This window comes from Eleutherodactylus coqui, chromosome 9, assembly GCF_035609145.1.
Source record: "Eleutherodactylus coqui strain aEleCoq1 chromosome 9, aEleCoq1.hap1, whole genome shotgun sequence".
In the NCBI taxonomy this organism is placed as follows: domain Eukaryota; kingdom Metazoa; phylum Chordata; class Amphibia; order Anura; family Eleutherodactylidae; genus Eleutherodactylus; species Eleutherodactylus coqui.
Genome location: NC_089845.1, coordinates 110147797 through 110171751, shown reverse-complemented (window position 1 = coordinate 110171751; position 23955 = coordinate 110147797). Strand labels below are relative to the sequence as shown.

Here is a 23955-nt window from a genome sequence, read left to right as displayed (position 1 = left end):
ATGGATGTCCCAGCTACAGTGGAAAAGTAAAATTAGAAATAAAAGATAATGTGAATGACCCCCAGAGGTCTAACATGATGTCAGGGGGGACATAGATGGTAAAGAAAACTGTTACAAAAATAAGTAGAAACAGAATGACGGAATAAAATAAAAATACATACATAAAAAGAAAATGACCCAAAGCAGACGCCAACCAAAACTGTTGCCATATGCACCCTGTAATATCAAATTATACCGATTATCTATAAACACGTCTGCGCATGCACAGACGACGTGTGCGGTGCGAGCACGCCGGAGCGGCCCCTTCAGCGGGACAGAAGAAGCAGACTGCGCAAGCGCGTCTAATCCAGGCAGAAGAAGGCTTCGGTCGGCGCCATGGAGACGGGGACGCCAACACCGGAGGGGGTAAGTATATAACTTCTGTATGGCCAATATTTAATGCACAATGTATATTACAAAGTGCATTTATATGGCCACACAGAAGTGCTTAACCCCACTTGCTTTCGCGGGACAACCCCTTTAAGAAAAAAGTAGGGCAGGAAAACCACCACATCCCTAAAACGTGTTTAGTCTTTTAGGACCCAAACACCCTGGCCCTTAATGGGTTAATAGTTTGAAATGTAGCCCAGAAGAGAAGCTGCCTTTACAGATGACATGCTTTTTATTCTCACGTGGCCATAAAATTCTATAGACTCCCTATTGCAAGAAATTGGTCTGCTTGGAGATTGATCTAATTTAAAATTATATTTATCCAAATCTGGGCTTCTTAATATTAATATAAATAATAAGACTTGGTCAGACACTTCACATCCTCAACACTTCTCTTTTTAGGAATAACTGTAAATATATATCATACTTAGAACCTAAGATCTCCCCTTCAATGCCAGACCTTTATGACTTTAACTTCAAACCATTGCTCAAGAGAATAGAAAACAATTGGCTCTGTTGAAAACATTAGAGGTGTCATGGTTAAAGGCCCATTTACACAGAGCAACGATCATTCAAAGATCGATCAAACGACAGTTTGAGTGACAGCTTTGAGCGATCATTTTGCATAAACTAATAAGTAGCTACTCAGCTACTTAATAGCTTATTAGAGTGCAAATAAAACCTTTAGCTGAATGCAGTTAATAGCCCAGGGGCTCTTATCTGCTTCCAGTTCCTTTGTTCTCCAACGGGAAATAATGCTATCAGCACTACCCGCGGAGGACTCAGCGTGCGGTCCTGATAAGACCGCACGACGATTTTTAGGTTGGACTGAATTTAACGATCAGCTAGCAGTGAACGATGGTCGCACGTTTAGACGCAAGGATTATCGCTCAAACGATCGCTTTTTAGCGATTATTGAGTAATCGTCGCTCCATCTAAAAGGGCCTTTAGAAGGAAATACCTGATTAGGACGGTAATTATTCTCAAAATATTATATTTCCTTTAATCCCTTCCTAAAACCTTCAATAGCAAAATTTATATGGTGCGGTAAAGGATACAGAGTTGAACATTCATTATTTGTTAGGCTTGAAGTTTGGTTGGAATAGGATTATCATACTTTGTTTCATACGGATATGCTACCTATCTATACCGTATAATGGAATTGACATGCTCATTGTCTCACAAACTCTGGGTAGATTTGTCGGGAAACATCAATCACTTTGTATGGGTAACACCTTATAACAGATTTAAATGCGATGATATTACCAATCCATTAACAAACTCTACTATTAGAACCTGGAATTAATTGAACAATGAAACATAGACTCATACCTGCAATTATTGGCTTTTAGTTTTCTACCCCCTACCAAATTTAGATGAATCAAGCTGAAAATTTCTTAAAATGAGGTCTTGGCATTTATCCCAGCTTTTTGTTTGATTTTAGAAAATAAAATTTGTACCAGACTGGCATTTTCTCATATTCCTTAAAACATGTTATTTAGTGAAACTGATTATAATTTCATAGAGGATTCCTTACAGATAATCTACATGTATATTTTAGATGCTGACCTTAAAAACCCCTTAAAATTAAAAGATTTTGCGGAATGACTGCAGCAGAAAGCAGGATTTGAAGCGGCTTTTCTGCCTTATTCCACTTTGGCCATAGAGAGGAGAGAGTCGGCAGCGGAAGCAGTGATAAAATTGACATCCCGCGGCTTTGAATTCTGTACGACATGTCAATTTCCTCACTGCTTGGCCACAACGGACTGTCCGCAGTATGTGGATGAGATTTTTGCAAATCTCGTCAACTTTGCTGCTTAAGCTCAGGTTTAAGATTGCCGGTGGAATTTCCGTGATGAAAGTCCGCACGGAAATTCCGCCCCGTGTAAACCCAGCCTTATGGTAAGACAACTTTTATCTCCAAGATTTATTGATTATTGATAAATAATGGCAAAGTCTCCCCTACGTTAGGAAGAAGGAACAAGGCTTGAATAAATATCTGACCACTGAAGAAGTCAGACACATCCTTAAGAATTCTCAGTCTTATTCAACTTCACCACAAGAATTACGTTACAAACTACTCTGTAGGGAGTACAAAATACTGTATCAGAATGGCTACACAAGATAGACTCAAAACGCTCAATTGTTTTGGTGTGCTTAACCCTTTGCAATCCAATTTTGGATTCAGGGTTTCCTAAGGGGCTTTCTATTTCTGCCATTATACAATGGCGCCATCTGCTGGAGAGGCCCCCAACAACAAAGCGGTCAGTAATCCACAGTAAGAATACCCAGCCAGATGGCTTCCGACATCAGAGCTGTACAGCCTTCAATCAGAATGTCTTTAGACGTCAGACAGTGGATTGGAAAGGGTTAATGCTCACGGGTACATTTCTAGACATTTGGCTCACATGTCCCAAAATTCGCCCTTTTTGGATTAGCATACAAGAAATTATTAGTGCATTTTTAAACTCTGAATTAACATTATCTCCTGAATTCATTTTACTTAATTTTGATCGATCTATTACATTTTAGAATAACTCTTCTCTAATTCAATTTCTTCTCAACGCACCTCAATTTCTTAGCACGAGGCACTGGAAAGACACGGATCCACCTACAAGATAAGAATGGCTTCACAAAATTAAAATAACTATTTTGAAAAAAAAACTAGGGGTTTACAAAAAGGTAAAACATTTGGCCTTCTTGGTTAAACTTTAAAGAACATATATACATAACCGCATTCTCCTAGCATCCTTTACATTGGATTACACTTCTATACACTTGAGTTCACAGGTCTTCTGTTGAATTTGAAATATATTTGATATGATCTATATTTTAATTGTTCAGAAGATTTGATTCTGCCCTTGTTGTGCGGGGAACTGCAGGTGGTCCCATTATGTTGAATGGGGCAGAGTCAGATTTCCCTGCAGATCAGGTAGCCGGAGTGCAGGCTCTGCATTAAAAAAGTGAAGATGGTGTAGAACTACACCAATGATGCCGCTCCTTTATTCTCAGGATTGGCGGAAGTCTCAGAGGTCAACCTCCATCAATCATAAATTGATGACATATCCTAGTCATGTACCAACACTTTATGATGAGAATACCCCTTTAACAATAATTGCTTAATCTAAATGCCTGAAAATATTAAATATAAATGATCAAGCTATTATAATTGTTTATGTAAACATAAACAATCTCATTATCTTTAGCATTATCATTAGGTGCTGTAGATCTTATACTATACTGTACAGGCTAATACAATTGATCTTCCTGCAATTGAACAGGGGAAAAGGTATCAGTCAAACCCAGGCCATGGTATCTGAAGGGGCACAAATGGCTTTTGGATGCTTTAATTTATGCCTCTGTGTTAAAAATGACAACATATAAACCAGCCATAATAATAAATCTGCTACCAAGTGAAGTGAATAACATTTATTATCTTTATTTTTTTCCTTTCCAAAGGAACTTTTAATACATTTTTAGTACATACAGTATCACAACATTAAAATACTGGAAATATATTGCTAAAAAAAAGTAAAAAAATAATCATTCCCCTTCCCATTCCCTCCCCCAACCCATGTTATCTGTGGGGGAAAAGAAAATAGAAGAAAGAAGGGAAAATGTATAAATACTTGTAATTATTCAATACTTATTTTTATTCTGAAATGTATCAATTTCTGTTTGGCTTGTCAAAGAGTGAGATATAATTATTAGGACTGCTGGACATGGCCAATGGCATCCCCTACACCCTACTGTCTTCTTTGGCCAGCGCCATGTTCCTTATGATCTTTGTGGTAGATGTCACATCTCCTATCAGTGTCTTGGTCCCCATAGGGTGTGCATGCATGACTGGCATGCCTCTCAAAGGGCCAGCATGCACGCTCAGTATTTCCATTCCCAGCCAACCTGGACAAGTCTCTGGCAATTTTAGGACTCTTCCCAGTAAACAATTGTCTGAGCATATTAGTCTCCTAGTGTGCAAAGCTGTTATAGTGCTCTGTGTGCTCTTCTGGTTTTGATCTGAGCTTGTTCCACTTAGCCTTTCTGACTTCTCCTCTCCTGACTTTGGCCTTTTTTATGGACAATGTTTACTTTGTCTGTTGCCTGCAATGACTCTCGATCTGTCTCATCATGACAAAAGTATTCCATCTGTCCTGAGTTTGGATGTGTCCCTAGACCACATCTTTGTCTACACTCTCCTGTATTGCATTTGAGTAGTTCTGACTCAATTGAATTAGCAGCCACAAAACCACATAAAAATTTCCTAAGGTAATGGTTAGGGGACCCCCACAGTGAAGACTAGACTGGTGGAGTTAAAGAGTCAAAACTTGGGAACCCGAGGTGCAGCCCCCAGATCTAGACCTAAGCCAAATCAGTTTTGTGGCACCGTAGGTCCACTTCTGCTGATTTCACAATAATAAGTAACAAGCGAACAGTCAGTTCTTGAAGTTGATGTGTTTGAAGCAGGAACAATGTGCAAGTGGAAGAATCTGAGTGACTGACAAAGTCCAAATTGTGATGAATGGGTCGGAGCATCTCCAAAACAGCAGGTTGTATGGGGTGTTCCCAGTCTGCAGTGGTTAGTACTCAACAAAAGTGGCCAAAAGAATGATAACTGGTAAACCAGTGACAAAGTGATAGAGATCTAAGACTCAGTGATACAGTCAAGGCTTCCTGCTGTACCATAAATCGTTAAAGAAAATTGATGTTGGGTATGACAGAAAGGTGTCAGATCACACAGTGCATTGCAGCATAGCTGAAGAAAGGTCAGACTGTCCACACTAACCCCTATCCACTGCCAAATGTACCTACAATGGGCACTTGAACATCAGAACTAGACCACAGAGCAATGGAAGAAGGTGTCCTGATCTGGTGGATATTGTTTTCTTTTACATCATATTGCTGTCTAGGAGCATGTATATCACACACCCGCTGAAGAGATGACACCCACAAGCGCTTTGAGACTAGAGGAACTAGTCTAATACTCTAGGCATTGTTCTGCAAGGAGTATTTGGGTCTTGACATTCCTGTGGATGCTGCTTTGACATGTACCACCTACTTAAACATTGATGCAGACTTAGTACATCCCATTATGGCAATGGTATTCTCTAATGGCAGTGGCCTCTTTTAGCAAGATAATGCACCCTGCCACACTGCAAATTTTTCGGAAATTATCCAAAGAACATTTCATAGAGATCAGGCTCTTAACTCAAACTCCAAATTCCCAAATCTTAATCCAATTAAGCATCCGTGAGATGTATTGGAAAAAGAAGTCAGATCCTACCTCACAAATTACAGGATCTAAAGGATCTGCTGCTAACTTTTTGATGCCAGATATCACAGGACACCTTCAGAGATCTTGTTGAACCCATGTCTTGACATATTAGAACTGTTTTGCTGGCATGAAGAGGACCTACAGAATATCAGGCAGGAGATCAATGTATACAATGATTATAGTGATGGAAATGTAGTTCATTGGTGGTTTGAAAAATTCCTACATGTAAATACAGCTTTAAGAACAAAATGGGATCATAAACTGCAGCGATAAAAATGACAAACTATAAACTGTGCAGATAAGATGAATAATTTATTTATATACAGTAAGCATTGATAGATGTATTCTGTTTGAAAGAAAAAAAACAGTAACAAAAATATTTTCAGCGTAATACCTACAGTATAAACTCAAGTGTGACAAACTGATTCCGTTGTTGAGTTAGAAAGAACACAGAGCCTGGTGTTACAGATTACAAGTTGCATTGTTAACTAAGACAGTAAAAAACTGTACAGTGCAGGCAACACATTACAATAAAATATGGTCAATGAGGCAGTCTTTTTCAATAATTGAATAATGGGGTTAAAATCTCATAAATCCTCCGTATCTCTTATCCATTTCTGGAATTTCTTTGGAATAGCTTTCACCATCTTCATCTGAAGGAAGAAGAGAATCCGCAAAGCGCCTCATGAAACCTCCATATCTTTTCTGGTAGTCTTGCCACCATTCTGGCCTGCCTACTCTTCTCATAAAGCCTCCATATCGCTTCTGTAATTCTCTTCCTTCATCTTCTATGTCTGGGCTTCTTCTGTAATCTCTCATGAAGCCCCCATATCTTTTGTTGATCTCTCCTGGTGTATCACTGTTGTTGTCATGGTAAAGACCAGGCTCCGAATCCCCACCAGTACCTAGAAGCTCCCTCAGGAGATCTGAAGTGTCACTATCATACTCCTTCTTCATGAAGCCTCCATATTTCTTAGCAAGAACTTCTCCACCATTGGATTCTTCTTCTGGCTCAACATGGTACAGCTCATCCATTTTTTTCTTCATGAAGCCACCATATCTTTTCATAAAACCTCCATACTTTTTGGCAAGTAAATGGCTATCAATGCCCTGTTCTTTTTCTGCCTCTTGAGAGTTATCTTTGGCCGTTTGAAGAAGCTCTTTGCAGGTGTCCCATGCTTTAGCCGTTGACAGCTTTCCCTCACACTCCAATGTGCAAGCCTGAAACAAGAGGAACAAGTAATTTTATGAAAAAAAAAGTAATTTCATTTTTTTGTATTTGAAGATTAATGTCAACTCAACCCAATCTTGTGTCAGGTCAATCATAACTTTCATTGGTTTTGTATAAAATACATACAAGATCAGTGCCTACACCAATGGCATCTAAATTCAGTCTTCCAGATCTACCAGCACTATATATTTTCAGTTGTCTTCACAGACCCACAGCTTATTAGTGCTTCACTTTCAAACAGATTACTGATTAATATAATATACTACATTGTACTGTTAGAAGACCTTGAGGACTGAGCTTGACCACTACTGGCCCACACATCACAAAACAATATTTGTTATACCTTATCTAATGCAGTCTTATTAGTTCATTGCACTACCTGTTCATTGAGACATTGGGCGAGTGTAATCAAAAGCAGTAGAGAGAAAAAGTGGAGAAGTTGCTCATAACAGTTAACTGCATTTCAGTTCTCATTTTTCATAGTCCCTTTTGGTTGTTATGAGCAACACATCTGTACTAGTTTTACTTGGTTGCACTTTTCCAAAATCAGCACCACACCTGTCCATGATATAGAATTGCAGATCAGAGTTATTTAAGTGACTGGGACTAGGGGTCCTTTTACACAGGATGTGCCCAACAGTCATCCCAGCAATTATTGCTCCTATGCTTTCATACAGGAGTGATGATGGCTTAGTGAATGGAGGTTGAGTGGGCTGGAGATTGCTTCCGACTGCCTGCTTTCATTCACATTAAACAGATAATTCAGTGATTCATTCAGGCCGATCGTTTGATTTTCATGCCTGCACAAACCGAACACTGAACGATAAGTGAATGAATTAACATTCATCGTTCCGTCGGTGGCGGTGGTTACACTAAATGATTATCATTCAGACTCACAAGGTCCAGCCTGAATCTATATGATAATTGTTTTGTGTGAGAGGGCCCTATGTTATACTGCACACAACATGTGGGCAGGTTTGGTGCTACTTTTGGGAGACAGCAGTCATGTTTTTCTAATTTTCGACAATCTCTTTCATTTCTCTCTTTTTTTCATACTTCCCAGAAAATGCAAACAGTATTTTAACATTTATGTTAATGGAAAAGCTCCTTTTAAGCTTTGCTCATAGATTTACGGTATTATCTCTTTTCTTTAAGTTAGACTTTTCTTTGATGAAAAATTTATTAAATCATAAAGTTTGAACTCTGAGCTCCTGTCCTATGAAGTACTTTCATATGCCATTCTAAGATGCATTCTGACATATCTTTTTCATATGCTTTTTGAAGAAGTGAATAAGCCTGAAGCAGATCTTTTCTCTAATTACTCTGTTTTTGAAATGAAGTGGTAATTCATCTTTTGGAATTAACATTACAGTGCTATTACATCCTACAGGAAAACTTGGAATGAACACTAAAGTAACTAATGATTGGCTCTTATGGTAATAACAGACCTATTGCTCAATAGATTGAGATTCAAAGGATCAGTTATACTAATGTAAATATATGTCTGCCCATATTATCACAGAAATGCATACAGGTCCATATTTTTAAGAGTTGAATATCTGTATTACAATCTTCACCATGAGTTGTTTCAGAGACACAAATGTGTCATTTCCATCCTTCTTCAAGTAAATTTACTGCTACAATTTATATCGTAACACTTACTGAGGAGTTATATGTATATATGCAATATTAGAAAGCTTTCAGAACTCTCTGAGCTGCTTTGTCTCTTAACAGGACTTAAACGTGCTCTACACACAGATGTATACAAGCCAAACCAGACAATTTCAGCAAAACTGGATGACCATCTAATGTACTTGGGGTCTCTAGACTCTTCCCTGATGCCAGATGTCTGGGGAGATAAGGATTGGACAATTGGACTTCAACTTGTCAGATCCTTTTGTTCTTTGGGAGATAAGCTTCCTCCAAATGTGTATGAAAGCAGCTTACTCCCTTCCTCCATACTGTATGCGTATGGGGAGGTCCAGAGAGATAACTATAACATCAGTTACCATCGTTATGTAACTACATTACAATACATTTACTGCTTAGTGTCCAGATAAAGTGTCACAGCTGCATTTAGCTATTTAGACCCTGACATTTTATCAATTATTCTCTTTGCTTGGAGGTTTGATCTAATAAAATGTATGCAGTATTAGCTAAAGAGAATAATGTAAATGATTTTTAATATTTGGGAATACAATCAAATTCTGTAAAAAGGCCAATGGTACATGATGGTTTAGATGTCATCAGGAAAACTGTAAAACACAAATGCACGAACAGAGTTTATATGGGAATGTAAAGTCTGTAGAGCGATAAGTAGTACAGCTCACCAATGATGGCACCTTCTCTAAAGAGTGAAGAGAAAAGCATATGAGTGATGTCCATACTGCAATGCCATAGGAGAATGCTACTAAGATTCAGTGACAAATGTGCTCACTTATTTTGGTTGTATTTGGATAGACTCAACATTGGTTACAGGTTTATTTGATGGGAATTACTCTTTCCCAGCTTCCTGCTGACCTTCCCTTTAGACCCTTCTCAGCCTCTCAATGGGTATTATGTATTGGACTGCTGACCTCAGAAGATACTTTTCTAGTTCTCTTCCTCCTGTAGGAGGACTGGAAAAGAATCTTCTGACGTCAGAGCTTTTAGAAGTCCAATTCACAATGCCCACTGGCTTTTATGACAGCTTCCTATATCAATATTCCAAAAAACGGGCAAAGATCAAATGAGTGAGAACTGTGTTTTACAACATCTGAAATTCAAGCACACATATGACAAAAGGTAGGAGCAAAATATACTTAAAGTTAAAAATGTATAAAGTGTCGTCAATTGGGTCTATCCAACAAATCTATACTTGAAAAATCCTGTGTTAAGTTAACTTAAACTTAGCATTTATTAAGCAGTAGCCTAAAGGCCCATTTAGACACAATGAGTATAACTCAAAAGTCACTCAAAAGCCATCTTTTAAGCGATAATCGTTGCGTGTAAATGGGCCTATCTTTCACTTTTCTGCCGAATGATGAATTTCAGTTCGGCATGAAATCCATCGTTCAGCAGAATAGCTGATAAGACGGATTGCAGGCTGTGTTCTGCCTGGGGAGCGCTGATTACATTGTCTCAGCTGTGAGCCTCCTGGCAGAACAAAGGGAATTTATTCAGAGAACAGCGGGTGGTCTGTTCTCTGACTACAGCTCTCAGAGGCTCACACGCTATTAATTGGTACTAATAGGCAATAGTACCGAGTAGTAGTTTATGCAAAATGATCGCTCAAAAGCCATCTTTTGAGCGATCATCTTTGCGTGTAAATGCACCTTAAGTTATTTTTTTATACTATTAGGGCACGGTCAGAAGAATGATTTTTTTAGCGCATGTATAGGCATGCTAAAAAGAAAAAAATTACACATCGTGTGTAGAAATTTTGTGTTTGCACTAACATATCCTATCTTTTGTAGGTGCGATTTTTTTTTTTTACGCTTCTAAAAATTGTACATGTGACCACTTTAATTGGAAACCATTGGTTCTAATACAGACAATTTTTTAGCATGCCTATACGTGCTCTAAAAAAATTGCTCGTCTGACCATGGCCATAGGTGTTAATAAAATGTATCCATGTGTGCCAGCAATCTAAACTGACAGAGAAAGGAAAATGGCAATTGAGATCCACTACTAGATCATGGATTAAATGGTGCATACTGTATATTTTTATTATGATTTATTTTCCCATTCAGTGATGATGTGCCAGAACAATCAATATCCATGTATAAATGTGGCATTGTTGGAGCGATAAAAAAAAAATCCCTAATCTAAGTGTGTTGTTTCCTTATCTTGAAGTCATTATCACGATACCTTGCAGTAGGGTAGTGCATTTAAACATCTGCAATACGAAATATAGAGCTTGGAGCTAATAAGGACACATTAAAGGCCCTTTTACACTGCAAGATAAATTGGAGTGAGCATGTAAGGAGTGGTGAAGTAGCGATCGTATATCATCTGCTTGACATGCATTAACAGTGAACAAGAATTGCTTAATTACTGTATTTTCGGTCTTCCCTAATCAACCTTTGTGCCACTCCCTTCTAGTTAGCAAATCATTATAATGCCTGTTTATATAAAAGGATTTGCTGCAGACAAATGATGATTTTTAGGTCTGCATGAAAGTTCCATTTGACCAGGATCTAACGATTTATGCCTAATCGTTTATTTGCTGCACGTATTTACACCTAACAATTAACACTCGACTTAAAGGAGTTACTCAACTATAAAAAAGCCTTTTTAAAAGCCTGGCCATGCCGTAAAATAACAAAGTAAGTAATTGATACTTACGTCTCTTCTCCCTTGGGAAGCAGCAGAGCGCCTCCAATGAACTTCCCACTGTCAGAGCTGGCTGTAAGCCAATACAAGGCCGCAGCATCCCATTCAGAACTCCTGGCATCATAGTGCCCAGGATATTGAGCACTGATGCCAAGAGAATGGGAGATGATACTTGCATCTCTGGCTGCAGTGACCACCTGATTTCCAGCCAGCGCTGACAGTAGAAATCAACCAGAGTTGCTCCGCTGCTTTTGAGGGAGAAGAGAGGTAAGTATTCCAATTCTTTCGTTATTTTAAAGCATGCCCAACCATTTAAAAAATCTTTTTTATACTTGGACAACCCTGTTAAAGATGATTCACATGATAATTGTACCATGTAAAAGGCCATTTCCAACTGTAACTGTTACTTTTAATTGTACCAGTCTTATATTTTTCTTAAGTGAAGGGACAAAGTTAGACTTTAACCCTTTGCAATCCAATTTTGGATTCAGGGTTTCCTAGGGGGCTTTCTCTTTCTGCCATTATACAATAGCACCATCTGCTGCCTAGAGCCAGTACTGCAGCATGTGACATGCCGGAGAGGCCCTGACAACAAAGCGTCCAGCAATATATAGTAAGAATACTGGACATGCTGGACATCTTCCGACATCCGAGCTGCACAGGCTTCAATCAGAATGTAGGAAGACGTCAGACAGTGGATTGGAAAGGGTGACCCTGGAAGGGAGTGGAGGGGGAGATCAAGATCCAGTTTGGTATTCCTCCTCTACATAATAATGGATACAAATTCAAGTATGCTGACATACATACATATATTTATTGTTCAGTGGCCCAGTCATAAGTTTGCCCTGGCCTTGTACTGCTGCTGCGTTGGTAACCCTGCTCTCTATCATGCAAAGTGAGTCTGCAGCCCTAAATAGTACATATTCCCATTATTTCTAGAAGCAGCAACAGACTGCTGTCCACGGGTTATGCCTGGTGTTGCAGCTCAGCTCTATTCACTTGTTGTGATAAGCAAACTTTTGATAAGTCTGAACTTTTGCAAAAAGTTCAGTTTGGTCTAAATTAGTACCAACCAAACTGGAAGTAACCAAAGCCCCTAAGAACTGATGTATAAACTCTCTAAGAGCCATACAAGCATTGCATATCACTCAGTGTTATATAGGCCTTTTATGGCTCTTAGACAGTGTTATACACCTGTGGTCAGTTCTCGTATTGAGCGAACTGAAGCAGTAGAACTCTGCTAACCAGTGGAACTTTGCTAACAGCTTGATTGGGGTTGGTGCCAAACAAACCATTTAGCAAAATTCGATCTCAAACAGAGTTCTACTGGTTTGGTTCGCTCAACACTTTCACTTGATTCACAATAGGCTGCAATACCAGGCACAGCCTATACACAGAGGTGGCACTTTTTCTGCATAAAAATACAAATAAAAAATTAATCATTTCTAATCCTGTACAACTCCTATCTTTATTGTTGCCAGTGCTAGTAGTGACCCCCTCCATCTGCAACACCAAGTCCCTGAGGAAGATGCTGCACCCAGCTACTCTTCTACTGAAGGGATGCTATATTAGTATATATACATATTAGTATGTATAGTACCCAAACCTTACTGCCTTTCTAGATACAATGTTCACTACTTAGGTCAGCTTCATGATATGTTATATCTATAGCTTTTTTCCACTTTCTCTAATGTGCAGATTTATTTTTCATTGCTCTGGGATATGAAACATCTGTTCTACGGATACAGTTGCAGCATAGCAACCCAGGGCACTGAAAAGACACAAATCTGTAGGTTATTTATATTACAAAGTTCATAGCACGGAACCAAAATAAATAAATAGTAGAAATTGCAATCCTATGAAGATTGTACACAGTGGAATAGCAGGGATTCTATCTATCTAATATCTATCTATCTATCTATCTATCTATCTATCTATCTATCTATCTATCTATCTATCTATCTCATATCTATCTATCTCATATCTACCGTATCCATCTATCTATCTCATATCTATCTATCTTTCTATCTATCTATCTCATATCTACCGTATCCATCTATCTATCTCATATCTATCTATCTTTCTATCTATCTCATATCTACCGTATCCATCTATCTATCTCATATCTACCGTATCTTTCTTTCTTTCTATCTATCTGTCTATCTATCTATCTATCTATCTATCTATCTATCTCATATCTATCTATCTCATATCTATCTATCCCATATCTGTCTATCCCATATCTGTCTATCCCATATCTGTCTATCCCATATCTGTCTATCCTATATCTATCTATCTATCTATCTATCTATCTATCTATCTATCTATCTATCTATCTATCTATCTATCTATCTATCTCTCTCTCTATCTCTCTCTCATATCTATCTCTCTATCTATCTATATGTCATCTAATAATACAGTTATGCTACTCTATAGATTACTGGAGTTATTATACAGTGTAGTCACTTATCTCATGATTGAAATGCAAGTAATTGTGTGATAGCATCTGGAAATTTTAAGTAGACAGAAGGCAAAGAAATAATAATCGCATAATCAAATGGTTAGTCTACCTTTTGGCATAAAGGCATTTCTTAAGATAACACGGAAGGGGCTAGGGTATATCTCATACAGGTATTTCATAAACTGGATACCTGATGGTAGTGTGCCCCTTATAAGGCCACTTTCAAACTAGTGTATTTATAACCTGGAATTTTAATCCATGTTTAGTCCGTGCTTCTTGGACGATAATATGGAGCAATGAAAATCTATGAATCTATTCGCTTGGGTGAATTTTTCACAGCCGTGCACTACTTTTGTCCATTTTTGATTAAAAATGAGCCTTTTATACCCTATGGAAAGTGATTAAAATGCGGATACATCCGTATTGCATCCACATTTCATCTGTATTTACATTCATTGGTATTGTTTTCTATTGGGCAAAATCGGATCTGTATGAAAACCAATGAAATACGGAGGCAAATACAGATCAAATGCCGATGAAATACTAATGAAGTTCCATTTGCGATACACCTCTATGACGGATCCATACAACAATACTCTTGTGTGAAACTTCCCTAATGGATATTTGCTTATGTCCTGTGTCATTTTTAGACACAGTTAGATTTAATTATATTAACCCCTTCAGTGGCAGGTTTAGGTAGTCTTCAGTACATTTCAACACTGATTTTTAGGAGATTTTCCGGGCGTGCCTCTAAAGGGGTTAATGGATCGCATAGTGAATTTGTATTCTAATTGACTACAGAATACATATTAATTGTAGATGTCAATCTCTGCAATGACTATATTTGCTAGACTTGTAACTGAATTGCGCCACACTTTTTCATGCTTGTTTACATGACTTACAATATGCTTTCTATGCATTATGTCTATTAATACTATTGATATAATACTGACTACAAAATAAGCAAATCTAACAGATGAGTGTGCCCTGCGTTACATGAATGAAACAAAGAATACAAGTTAGGAAATGTTCTAGAGGCTTAGGATATGTGAGCTTTAGTATGAAAAGATGCATGAAACAAACTAGTGGTGTGATCTCATGGGGATTCATGTATTAGTTTAGTAAATTATAACACTGGCTTATCAGAATGGACTCATTATAGATACTAATGTTTGATTCTCATAAGCTAATGCAATATGCAAATAATGTTTTTTAGGATGAGGTACAAATGTAGCAGAGCCAAATGTGTCATTACGTTCTCTGGGACAGTGTTTGTTTACTATGTTCACTATTATGATGATGTTTCATGATTATTTCAAAACAGTCTTTTCACCAAATTAATAACATAACTGTACACCATGTACTGCATATGAGAAAGGTTTCTCCTACAGCTGATCTGTCTTTCTGTCAGCTCACTATCAACTGAGCTAAACATTTACATAGCTTCAGGGCACCTCTGCCCATCAACATAGGTAATTAACTGCAGAAAGCAGAAACCTTGCTATAATACACCCTGCCTGGAGCTTATATAGTAAAAGCAGTGACAGGAACCATTTAGTATAATTACATAGTACAACTGAAAGAAGGACAGATATCCTTCAAGTTCAGCCAGCTGACTGGAGAGGGTGTGGATGAAGGGAAGGGGTAGAGGTACATTTCATAATCCTATAAATCCTGAAACATTAATTGTTCTACATTAACTTACAACAGAAGATTGCCCATCAGTTTATATTATACTTACAGATTAAATAGAACCAAGTGTGTAGCAGAGCTCAGTTTGCCATGTGGTCATTGTAATCTCAGGATATATTTGTGGTTTTGCAGGCACATTTATTGCATTATCTCAACTTGAATCACAGTGCTCAAACAATGTAGAGTTGAAATGACAAATTCAGCCCTGCTACATCTGTACATGAATAACGTTATAATGTAACAACCTTACATGTTTATGCTTTTTCATTGATTACTATCCTGTCTAGAGCAATAAAATAAATATTCAAAGATGTTTATTTGTATACAGACACAATCATCTCTACCTTCATTACATTGTGCTGTTTTATGCATTCATTCATGAACAACTGAATGGCAGATGAAGTTTAATTCTACTGTAACAACAGTACATATTTATTACTAAAGGGTTCCATTTCCCACGTAACCAGTCACTAACACTGGGAATAAATGTGCAGATTAATGATGAACGAACAGAAGGCAGACTAATATTTAGTTTAGTTTTACTAGTAATGGCTACAATAACTATTAATGAAAAGCTTTACTAAATGTGTCATGACGTGCAATATGATTTATTAAGTAATATTAGTGAAGGTAAATGGCATTAGCAGATACTTTGTAATTTATTATTTATACAGTATATATAGGATTACATCTATCTATCTAATGTCTATCTATCTATCTATCTATCCCATATCTATCTATCCCATATGTATCTATCTATCTATCTATCTATCTATCTATCTATCTATCTATCCATCCCATGTACATTAAATTGCATTAGATACAGTTACCAGTTAAGAAGATTATTTTTACTCACAGCCCTCCAGGTTCTACTCTAAAGAGAATTACAGTGAATCTTGGCAAACAGGTTTTTGTCACATCTTACAAGTTTTTAGATCTCTGATTTGCAGAAGTTATAATCATCTTGTACTATTTCCCATTCACTGATATTCTGCGCTCTTTAACTCATCACTACTAATGATACCATGTGCCTTAGCAATCTTAACTACATCATGTGCAATTTGCTGCAATAAGCTAACCAAAGAACACAACATGCTTCTATTTCACTATATACCTCTAATCATTACAGGTTTTGAGATAAAATATTGACCTAATGAGCCTCCGGGAGAACCAGTAGGGAAGGAAATTTCTATAGTGAGGTGTTTTGTGTCTCATAGGGTTAAGGTGGTCAATTGGGAGCCCTACTGAGGATCCAGATTGATTTGAGTGACTACATTGCAAGCACATCAGTAACACTATACAGAAACAAACTACACTCATTACTAACAACATCATATATTAAAGATGACCTATAGTACTGTGCAAAAGTTATAGACAGGTGAAGGTAAATGCTGCAAAGTAGGATTTTTTTTTTCAAAAACGGAAGGCATCTGATTGGCTCCAACTATCATACAGCCAATGTAAAGAGGAACTATAAGTTCTGGAAGTGATGATATGGCCACCACAGACGCTGTAAAAAAGGCTGCTTTGCAGCTGAAACATGTCTGGTACTTTGGAGTTTGTCATGTCTCTGTTTTAAAGAAACCTCAATAAAGAGGATTACTTCACGTGGAGCCGACTCTTGTTAAAGATTTTTTTTCGTATAGGACTCCAGTAATAGACCGAAGGATTTGAGCAAGCCCCCATCCACAGAAGATGTGTGGTTAGTTAGTCTCCTAAATGTTTGAAAAAAATGCCCTGCCGAGTTTATTCAAAAACTGATGTGTGGTTAGTTAGTCTCCCAAATGTTTGAAAAAAATGCCCTGCCGAGTTCTTTCAAAAACTGTGTGCAACTGTACCTAGAAGAATTCATGCTGTTTTGAAGAGTGGTCGTGCCAAATATGTATTTACATTTATCTTCTTTTCGTTCTATCAGCATTTTGTTAATTCACAAAAAACTATTAACACTTCTATTTTTGAAATGTAATTACTTTGCAGCATGTTTTTTTTTACACCTGCCTAAAATTTTTGTACAGTTCTGTATGTCTAATGAAAGTCTCTTCTATTCCTCATGACTAACATAGGCATGAACAATGCTGCTGTCCAGGGTGCTGGACTGCTACCTGAGTATAGCAGCGCACAAGTTGCCATAGTATCCATTTGTACAGTACATTGCAGTATAAACTTACCAAAGAGTTGATTTCAGTTCCTTGTCCCATATGATAAGCACAAGAGGCACAGTCTTTGCTGCAGTCTGCTTGAATTGCAACAGCAAGATATGTAGTTACAGCCAGGACTAGACAGTAATATCTAGTAACCAGCGCCATTGACTGTAACAGAAAAGTGTACAATAATGAATATATAATACTATACTAAAAAACTCTAGTATATGAACATAAAGCTAAGCTTTTAGTACTGTACAGGATACACAGTAGTGTGTTACACTGTAGTAAGAATGAATACTCTGTTCTTCAGGAGAATAAATACTTGCATTGAATGGTGTACAACTATACTGAACTATACAAAGATTGTAAGTCTAAGTAGTATGTTACTTACTTGCATGGCAGCTCTGCAGATGATCCACAGCTTTTTCAATAAACAGACTAAGATCAAAGTATGTAGAGAGGAAAGCAAAGGAGTGCCTGGTGACAAGCAGAGATGGAGAGGAGTAGCCCAGGTTATTATCTGTCAGCAGCAAGTCTTGCAGTCACCTCTTGTAGATGTGAGCTAGTGAGAGAGCAGCAATAGTCTCCAGCTCTCAGCTTCCTTACAAGGACTTATGTGTGGTTGGACGCTTGTTAGAACAATCCCAGAACTGGGCTACTTTATAATTACTTAAAAAAAGGAGAGCAGGGAGCTTCCCCCAATAGCCTGTAGGCTCCATCTGACGCAACTGCTACGTTTCCTACTCTCTGTCCCATAGCTTATTATAATTAAGCACAGTCATGATCACCATCAGCACTTCTGGGGGAGGAAACACTTTACATAAGCAGGACTTGTAGTGGTATTGATAAACATTTAGAAAATTATCTAATGCCTGTTGAATCATCTTTCCATAGACCTTATCTACTGCAGCAGGAAGGAAGGAGTAAATTAGAACTTATAGTAAATCACAAATGTAAAACCTAAATACTGTATGTAGTATAATACAAGTAGTTTTAAATATTGTTTACATTTGGTCTTGGTGGATGTAAATGTTAGGATCTAAAATATAACTATTTTCTATTGATATTTTATGTTATGGTCTTAGAATGTAACTAATGTAATGTAAGTGTAACAGTGTAACAATACTGAATACAAAGTTTTACAATGCTCTATAGACATAGCTATATTTTACAGCTGTCCTCTAGGGGGCACCCAGTACCTTCTTCAGGCTGAGATGAAATTGGTGAGGTTAGCAGCACATATGGAATTTTTATAAAATTGAATAACCTAAATGTCAACAGAATTTAGTAAAGTTCTGTTTGCATTAAGGATTTTCTATAATTTTCTACAGCTATTGTTGATATAAAGGAGCACTAAATACACTTTATGTGACTTATTCCTAATGGATGACATGCAGTGTGTACTCTAACTGTTAGGAGTTTACAACACTTATAAACTCAACATAAGTAAATGCATATAACCTCTCCCCCAGTGCTGCAGTGGTCAAAAACCTCAAGGTCTATATAACTAATCGTAAGAGTATATAGATTTATAAAAATATGTATGAAATATGTATAAAAAAGAATATATCTGTATATAAATGGTATAAAATAAAGCACATTTAACTTACCAATAAAATGGATGTTTTTTTTTACGGAAATACTATTGATGACCTATCCTTATGATAAGCCATCAATAGTTGATTGGCTAGGGTCCACCATTCAGGACCCTGGTTGATCAGCTAATTGAGAGCCAGCTGTCAGCGCTGCTACACACAGGGGTATGGAGTGTAAGCTGCTGCTTTGACCGCAGTGTAGTGGCCTGCGCTTCTGCTGGTCTTGATGATTTTAATAAGAGTTGCCCCTGAAGTTACAAATATCAGCCACTACACAGGGGTTGGAGGAGCAGCTTTTGTCCTGTTCCCCTGTGTATAGTGGCAATGACACTGTGCACCCGAACAGCTGATCGGTCAGAGTCCCAAGCAGTGGACCCCACAGGATCAACTATTGATGATGGGTCATAAATAGTATTTCCCTGAAAACCCATTTAAGAGTGTAAGCTGCGGGATCCTTCTTTACTAAGAGTGTAAGCCAGAGGTGTAGCTGGTTTTCTGCACATGGGGCAAATATTTAGCTTGCTGCCATAGCCTGTAGCCTGGCTAATGCCGAGTGATTTGTTGGCTAGCTCTTGCTTTTACATATTGTATGTAGTGCCAACATATTCAACAGCTCTGAACACAAATTATAGCAGCTCATATCGGTCAATATGCCATGCCCAATGACACTGTCAGTTTACATACACTAAGGACAGTTTCTAAGTCAACTAACCTATTAGTATGTTTTTGGAGTGTGTGAGGAAACTCACAGTATATCTTCCAAATCTGATTCAAACCTGATGCCCCAGTGCTGGAAGCCAAAAGTGCTAACCACTGATACACTGCTCACTATGTACATATCACAATACTATAGCAGATTGTGTTTACATAGACATCTATGTACTTAATGTGTGCACATGCAATACTGTATAGAAGTGTGCATGAATATATAAGAATTACTCCTCCCTTCCTGCTGTCATTGTCTTCAACTATGGAACTATATCAAACTACTAACGACCACATGTCTGTTTGTATGTATGTAAGTATGTGTGTGAGTGATTCTCATAGCTCAGCTCACTGGCAATGTCATAGCCCCATCCCTGGTGATGCCATAGCCCCATCCCTGGTGATGTCATAGCCACACCCCTTTCCCCATCATAGTTCCACCCCCTGGCTCCATTATGGCAAATCTTAACACACTGAGAAAACAACTAAGCCGTTATTATGTTAGACACAACTCAGTGGTCCTGACAGAAGACACTGACCTACCATCCCCACAGAGATCCGGCAGGCTGAGGATTCTGTGGTGATGTCACTGCTGTGGGAGGAGCTATTCTGGAGTTTGGTAGTACTGTATACTGGATAAGCTGACAGAAAGTACAAGACCTGTGATGATGTCACCATCATGTGATCACCTGTGTGGGTGGAGTCAGCGATCACATGACCAGGGGCTCATCACTATATCTAAGAGCTGTGTGTGCCATGTGTGCAGTCCGCATAAATGTAGTAGAGCTGCGAGTGGCTGTTTGTCTAATGTGCTGTGCGTGTAATGTGTACAGTCAGTATGGATATATGTCATGTAGCATAGCTGTATTTGTGACACGCATGTCATGTAGCAAAGCTTAGTTTGTAGCATGCGCATGTACTGTGGCACAGCTGTGTCTGTCATGCAGCAAAGCTGTGTCTGTCTTTTGCATATAATGTAGCAGAGCTGTATTTGTACCATGCGCATGCCATGTACCAAAGCTGTGTCAGTGAAGCACATGTCATGTAGCAGAGCTGAGTTTGTAACATGTGCATGTACTGCGGCACAACTGTATCTGTCATGCGCATATAATGTAGCAGACCTGTGTTTGTACCATGCACATGTTATGTCTGTCAGGCGCATGTCATGTACCAAAGCTGTCTGTCAGGTGCATGTCATGTACCAAAGCTGTCTGTCAGGTGCATTGCATGTAGCACAGCTGTGTGTGTCTGTCACACGCCCATGCACCACAGCTGTGTGTGTGACGTTCATGTAGCAAAGCTGTGTGGCGCAATTTGCGCACCAGATACACTAGTACTAGAATTTGCTAATAATTACTAGTATCCTCTATAATGATATAGCCTACTTAGAATAAGTGCCTGTTTGAAAAAGAGACAAGAACAAAGTATATTCACATTTTTTGTAAAATGTGTAAGCAATAAGCTTGGTTACTGACATTTTGATCTACTTTTGAGATTGTTTCATAGTAAATGAGCAGAAAACAGCGTAAAATGGGGGGCTTTCAGCATCTCCAAGGAAGAATATAGTGTGGCTTCACTACGAAGATCAAAGGAAATTCACATCTCATAGAAAAAGTGTGATCTGATCATACCATATATTCCTGGCAATGTTCTGCAGAATTCTTATACCTGACATAAAGTGCAGAGCCATATCAGGTAGTGCTTAGTCATTAAAATATATGAGCCGAGCACCCTATACATGTTTGCCTGAGTCACTTCATGGGGAGGCAGTATCACTGCATGGGGTGCAAAAACCTCAACTGACTGATAACATCTAATTAATTCTGAGAGGTCTCTTGCCATGTTATGGCTATGGGCTCTTTCACATTGAACAATTATCGTTCACAGAATCGTTGGATCATGTGAAACTGCATAATCACTGGTCTACATCAAATTTGCTGACTGCATGATAAAATTAGATTTTTGTAGATTTCTTTGTGCTGAATTCAAATATCACATTAGTTTATTCCAGCCGGGTTCAGTTTTCCCAGAAATCGCTGATATTGTTTTTAATAAACAGACAGTTCATTATGGCCGCCTGCAGACGAGCGGAAATCCCGCCGCGGGATTTCCCGCGGGATTTCCGCCGCTGAAAGTCTGCATAGGAGTGCATTACAATACGCACTCCTATGCAGACGGCCGCGGTTTGGCCGCGCGAAATCTCGCGCGGCAAACAAACCGCGGCATGTTCTAATTTTCTGCGGGGCACGCACTCACCTGGCCGCCGGCTCCGGTCTGTGCATGCGCCGGCTGCGCGGCAGCCGGCACATCAAAGAGCCGGGGCCGCCAGGCGCGGGTGAGTACGCGCTCGTCCCTGCAGGCTCTGGGGTCGGATCGCGCGGCGAGATTTCTCGCTGCCGGATCCGACCCGCTCGTCTGCAGGCGGCCTATGTGTGTATTGAACACATGTGACATCTATATGGTTGGCATATGAAATAAATGAGCTAGAATCTGAAGACTGAGTCAAGGAGCTACCCATGATTGATCCTTTTAAACAAGATAAAATAAACAGAGAGCGAGAACTGATAAATAATGTTGAACTCTTTATTGAATAAAGGAGGTATTATACATTAATCCTATTGCAGTATAATTACTTCACTAGACAGATAACATCCAATTAATTCATGTGGTGCAGAGTGTTAAGGCAGCAGTATGCAGTCCTAAGCCCTCGCTCACGACCTGAAGGTTGCAGATTCAATCAAAGTTGACTCAGCCTTCCATCCAGAGGCGTAACTTGAAGCTCCTGGTCCCCAATGCAAAACCTGTAACAGGGCCCTCAACTATAATGCTTTACTCATAGTACTGGGCTCTCTTTATGGAGAGAAGAGGCCTTATGGGCCTCCTAAGGCTCCTGGGCCTGGGTGCAACCGCATCCCCTATAGTTACGCCAGTGCTTCCATCCTTCTGAGGTCGGTAAAATGAGTACCCAGCTTTCTAGGGGGTAATAAATAAATTTCCTTAAAGTGCTGCAGAATAAGTTGGCACTATACAAATAACAAGTCCTTTTCCCTTGTGAAAGAAGATGCGAGGCGAGAATACAGTAAACTGGACAATACAATGCAGCCTGCATTGAGCGTCTACAAGAAAGATCATGATTGTGCCAAGAAGAAACCAGAGGTAAATGCTCTACGATACTTCCGTAATATACTTCTTATATGCCAATATGTAACATAATTACTTCAATAGAAAGTTAACATCCAATTAGTTCAATGACTTGGAATAATGTAAGTAACTTTTGATTTTTTTTTCTTTTTAATGAAGATGTCAATTTGGAAAATGGTTCTTGGAAAATTCAAAAACAATGCAGATATCTTCTGTTATAAATGGGTTGTTTTATGACACCCAAACAAAGGTCAAATATAATTGATTTTGTTTGAAAGGTTTATGAAGCACATTTTGGGGTGAAATTGGGTGACCAGGATAAATATTAGGCACAGCATATGCAGGAAATGTTTGGAAACTCCCAGACGGTTGACAAAAGGTCAGAGAAAAGGTTTTCAGCTTATCTCTTTGTACTAGACCAATATTATGCCTTATTATGGAAATATAAATTGCACAATGTATAAACAAACATTTCTCACTTGTAAAAACAATTTGACCTGATGCATCAATTTTGACCTTATATTTGGAATTAGTACCTTCAAATTGTATAGGATCAATACAAATAATTAGGTCAGCACAAAAAAAAAATCATATGTAGACCAATGTAATTGTTCAGCGTAAACACGGCCAATGAATGAACGATGAATGATATTTTGTCAACCTATCATTTGTTGTTCATTCTATGCGGGCATACTGTAAAAATCCTCATTCAGTCTTTTGCAAATCATTACATGTAAAAAGCAATTGTTTAGTCGTTCCTATTTCCTGGCACAGTCTCCTGAAACACCAATGAGCAAGTGCATGAGGGAACGACAAGTTAAAATCAGAGTCATTAGATTTTTCCTAAGAATTTGGCACTGTCGGATAACAGGTTGGCACATAAAATGAGAATGCTTGGTCTGGGGGGAAATGTGTGTAAGTGGGTAAATAACTGGCTTAGTGATTTGGGTCACCATTACTTGTGGGGTGCC

At 38.5% G+C, this 23955-nt stretch overlaps 1 protein-coding gene across 1 annotated transcript; it reads right to left on the bottom strand.

Annotated features, from left to right (window-relative positions):
• Window positions 1-5999: 5999 nt before the first annotated feature.
• Window positions 6000-18160, bottom strand: PENK (proenkephalin). Its single transcript, XM_066579003.1, has 3 exons — window positions 17935-18160; window positions 17568-17708; window positions 6000-6922 (listed from the first exon to the last, which is right to left on the bottom strand). Exons 1-3 carry the CDS (start codon window positions 17938-17940, stop codon window positions 6281-6283), a joined length of 789 nt encoding a protein of 262 aa, XP_066435100.1. The 5' UTR covers window positions 17941-18160; the 3' UTR covers window positions 6000-6280.
• Window positions 18161-23955: the final 5795 nt, after the last annotated feature.

What these genes read in the sequence shown, in the direction of transcription:
- PENK (XM_066579003.1), bottom strand. An exon ending in GAACTGAAATCAACTCTTTG is followed by an intron (nt 6,923 to 17,567) that starts GTAAGTTTATAC and finishes CTCTTGTTTCAG; the next exon opens with GCTTGCACATTGGAGTGTGA.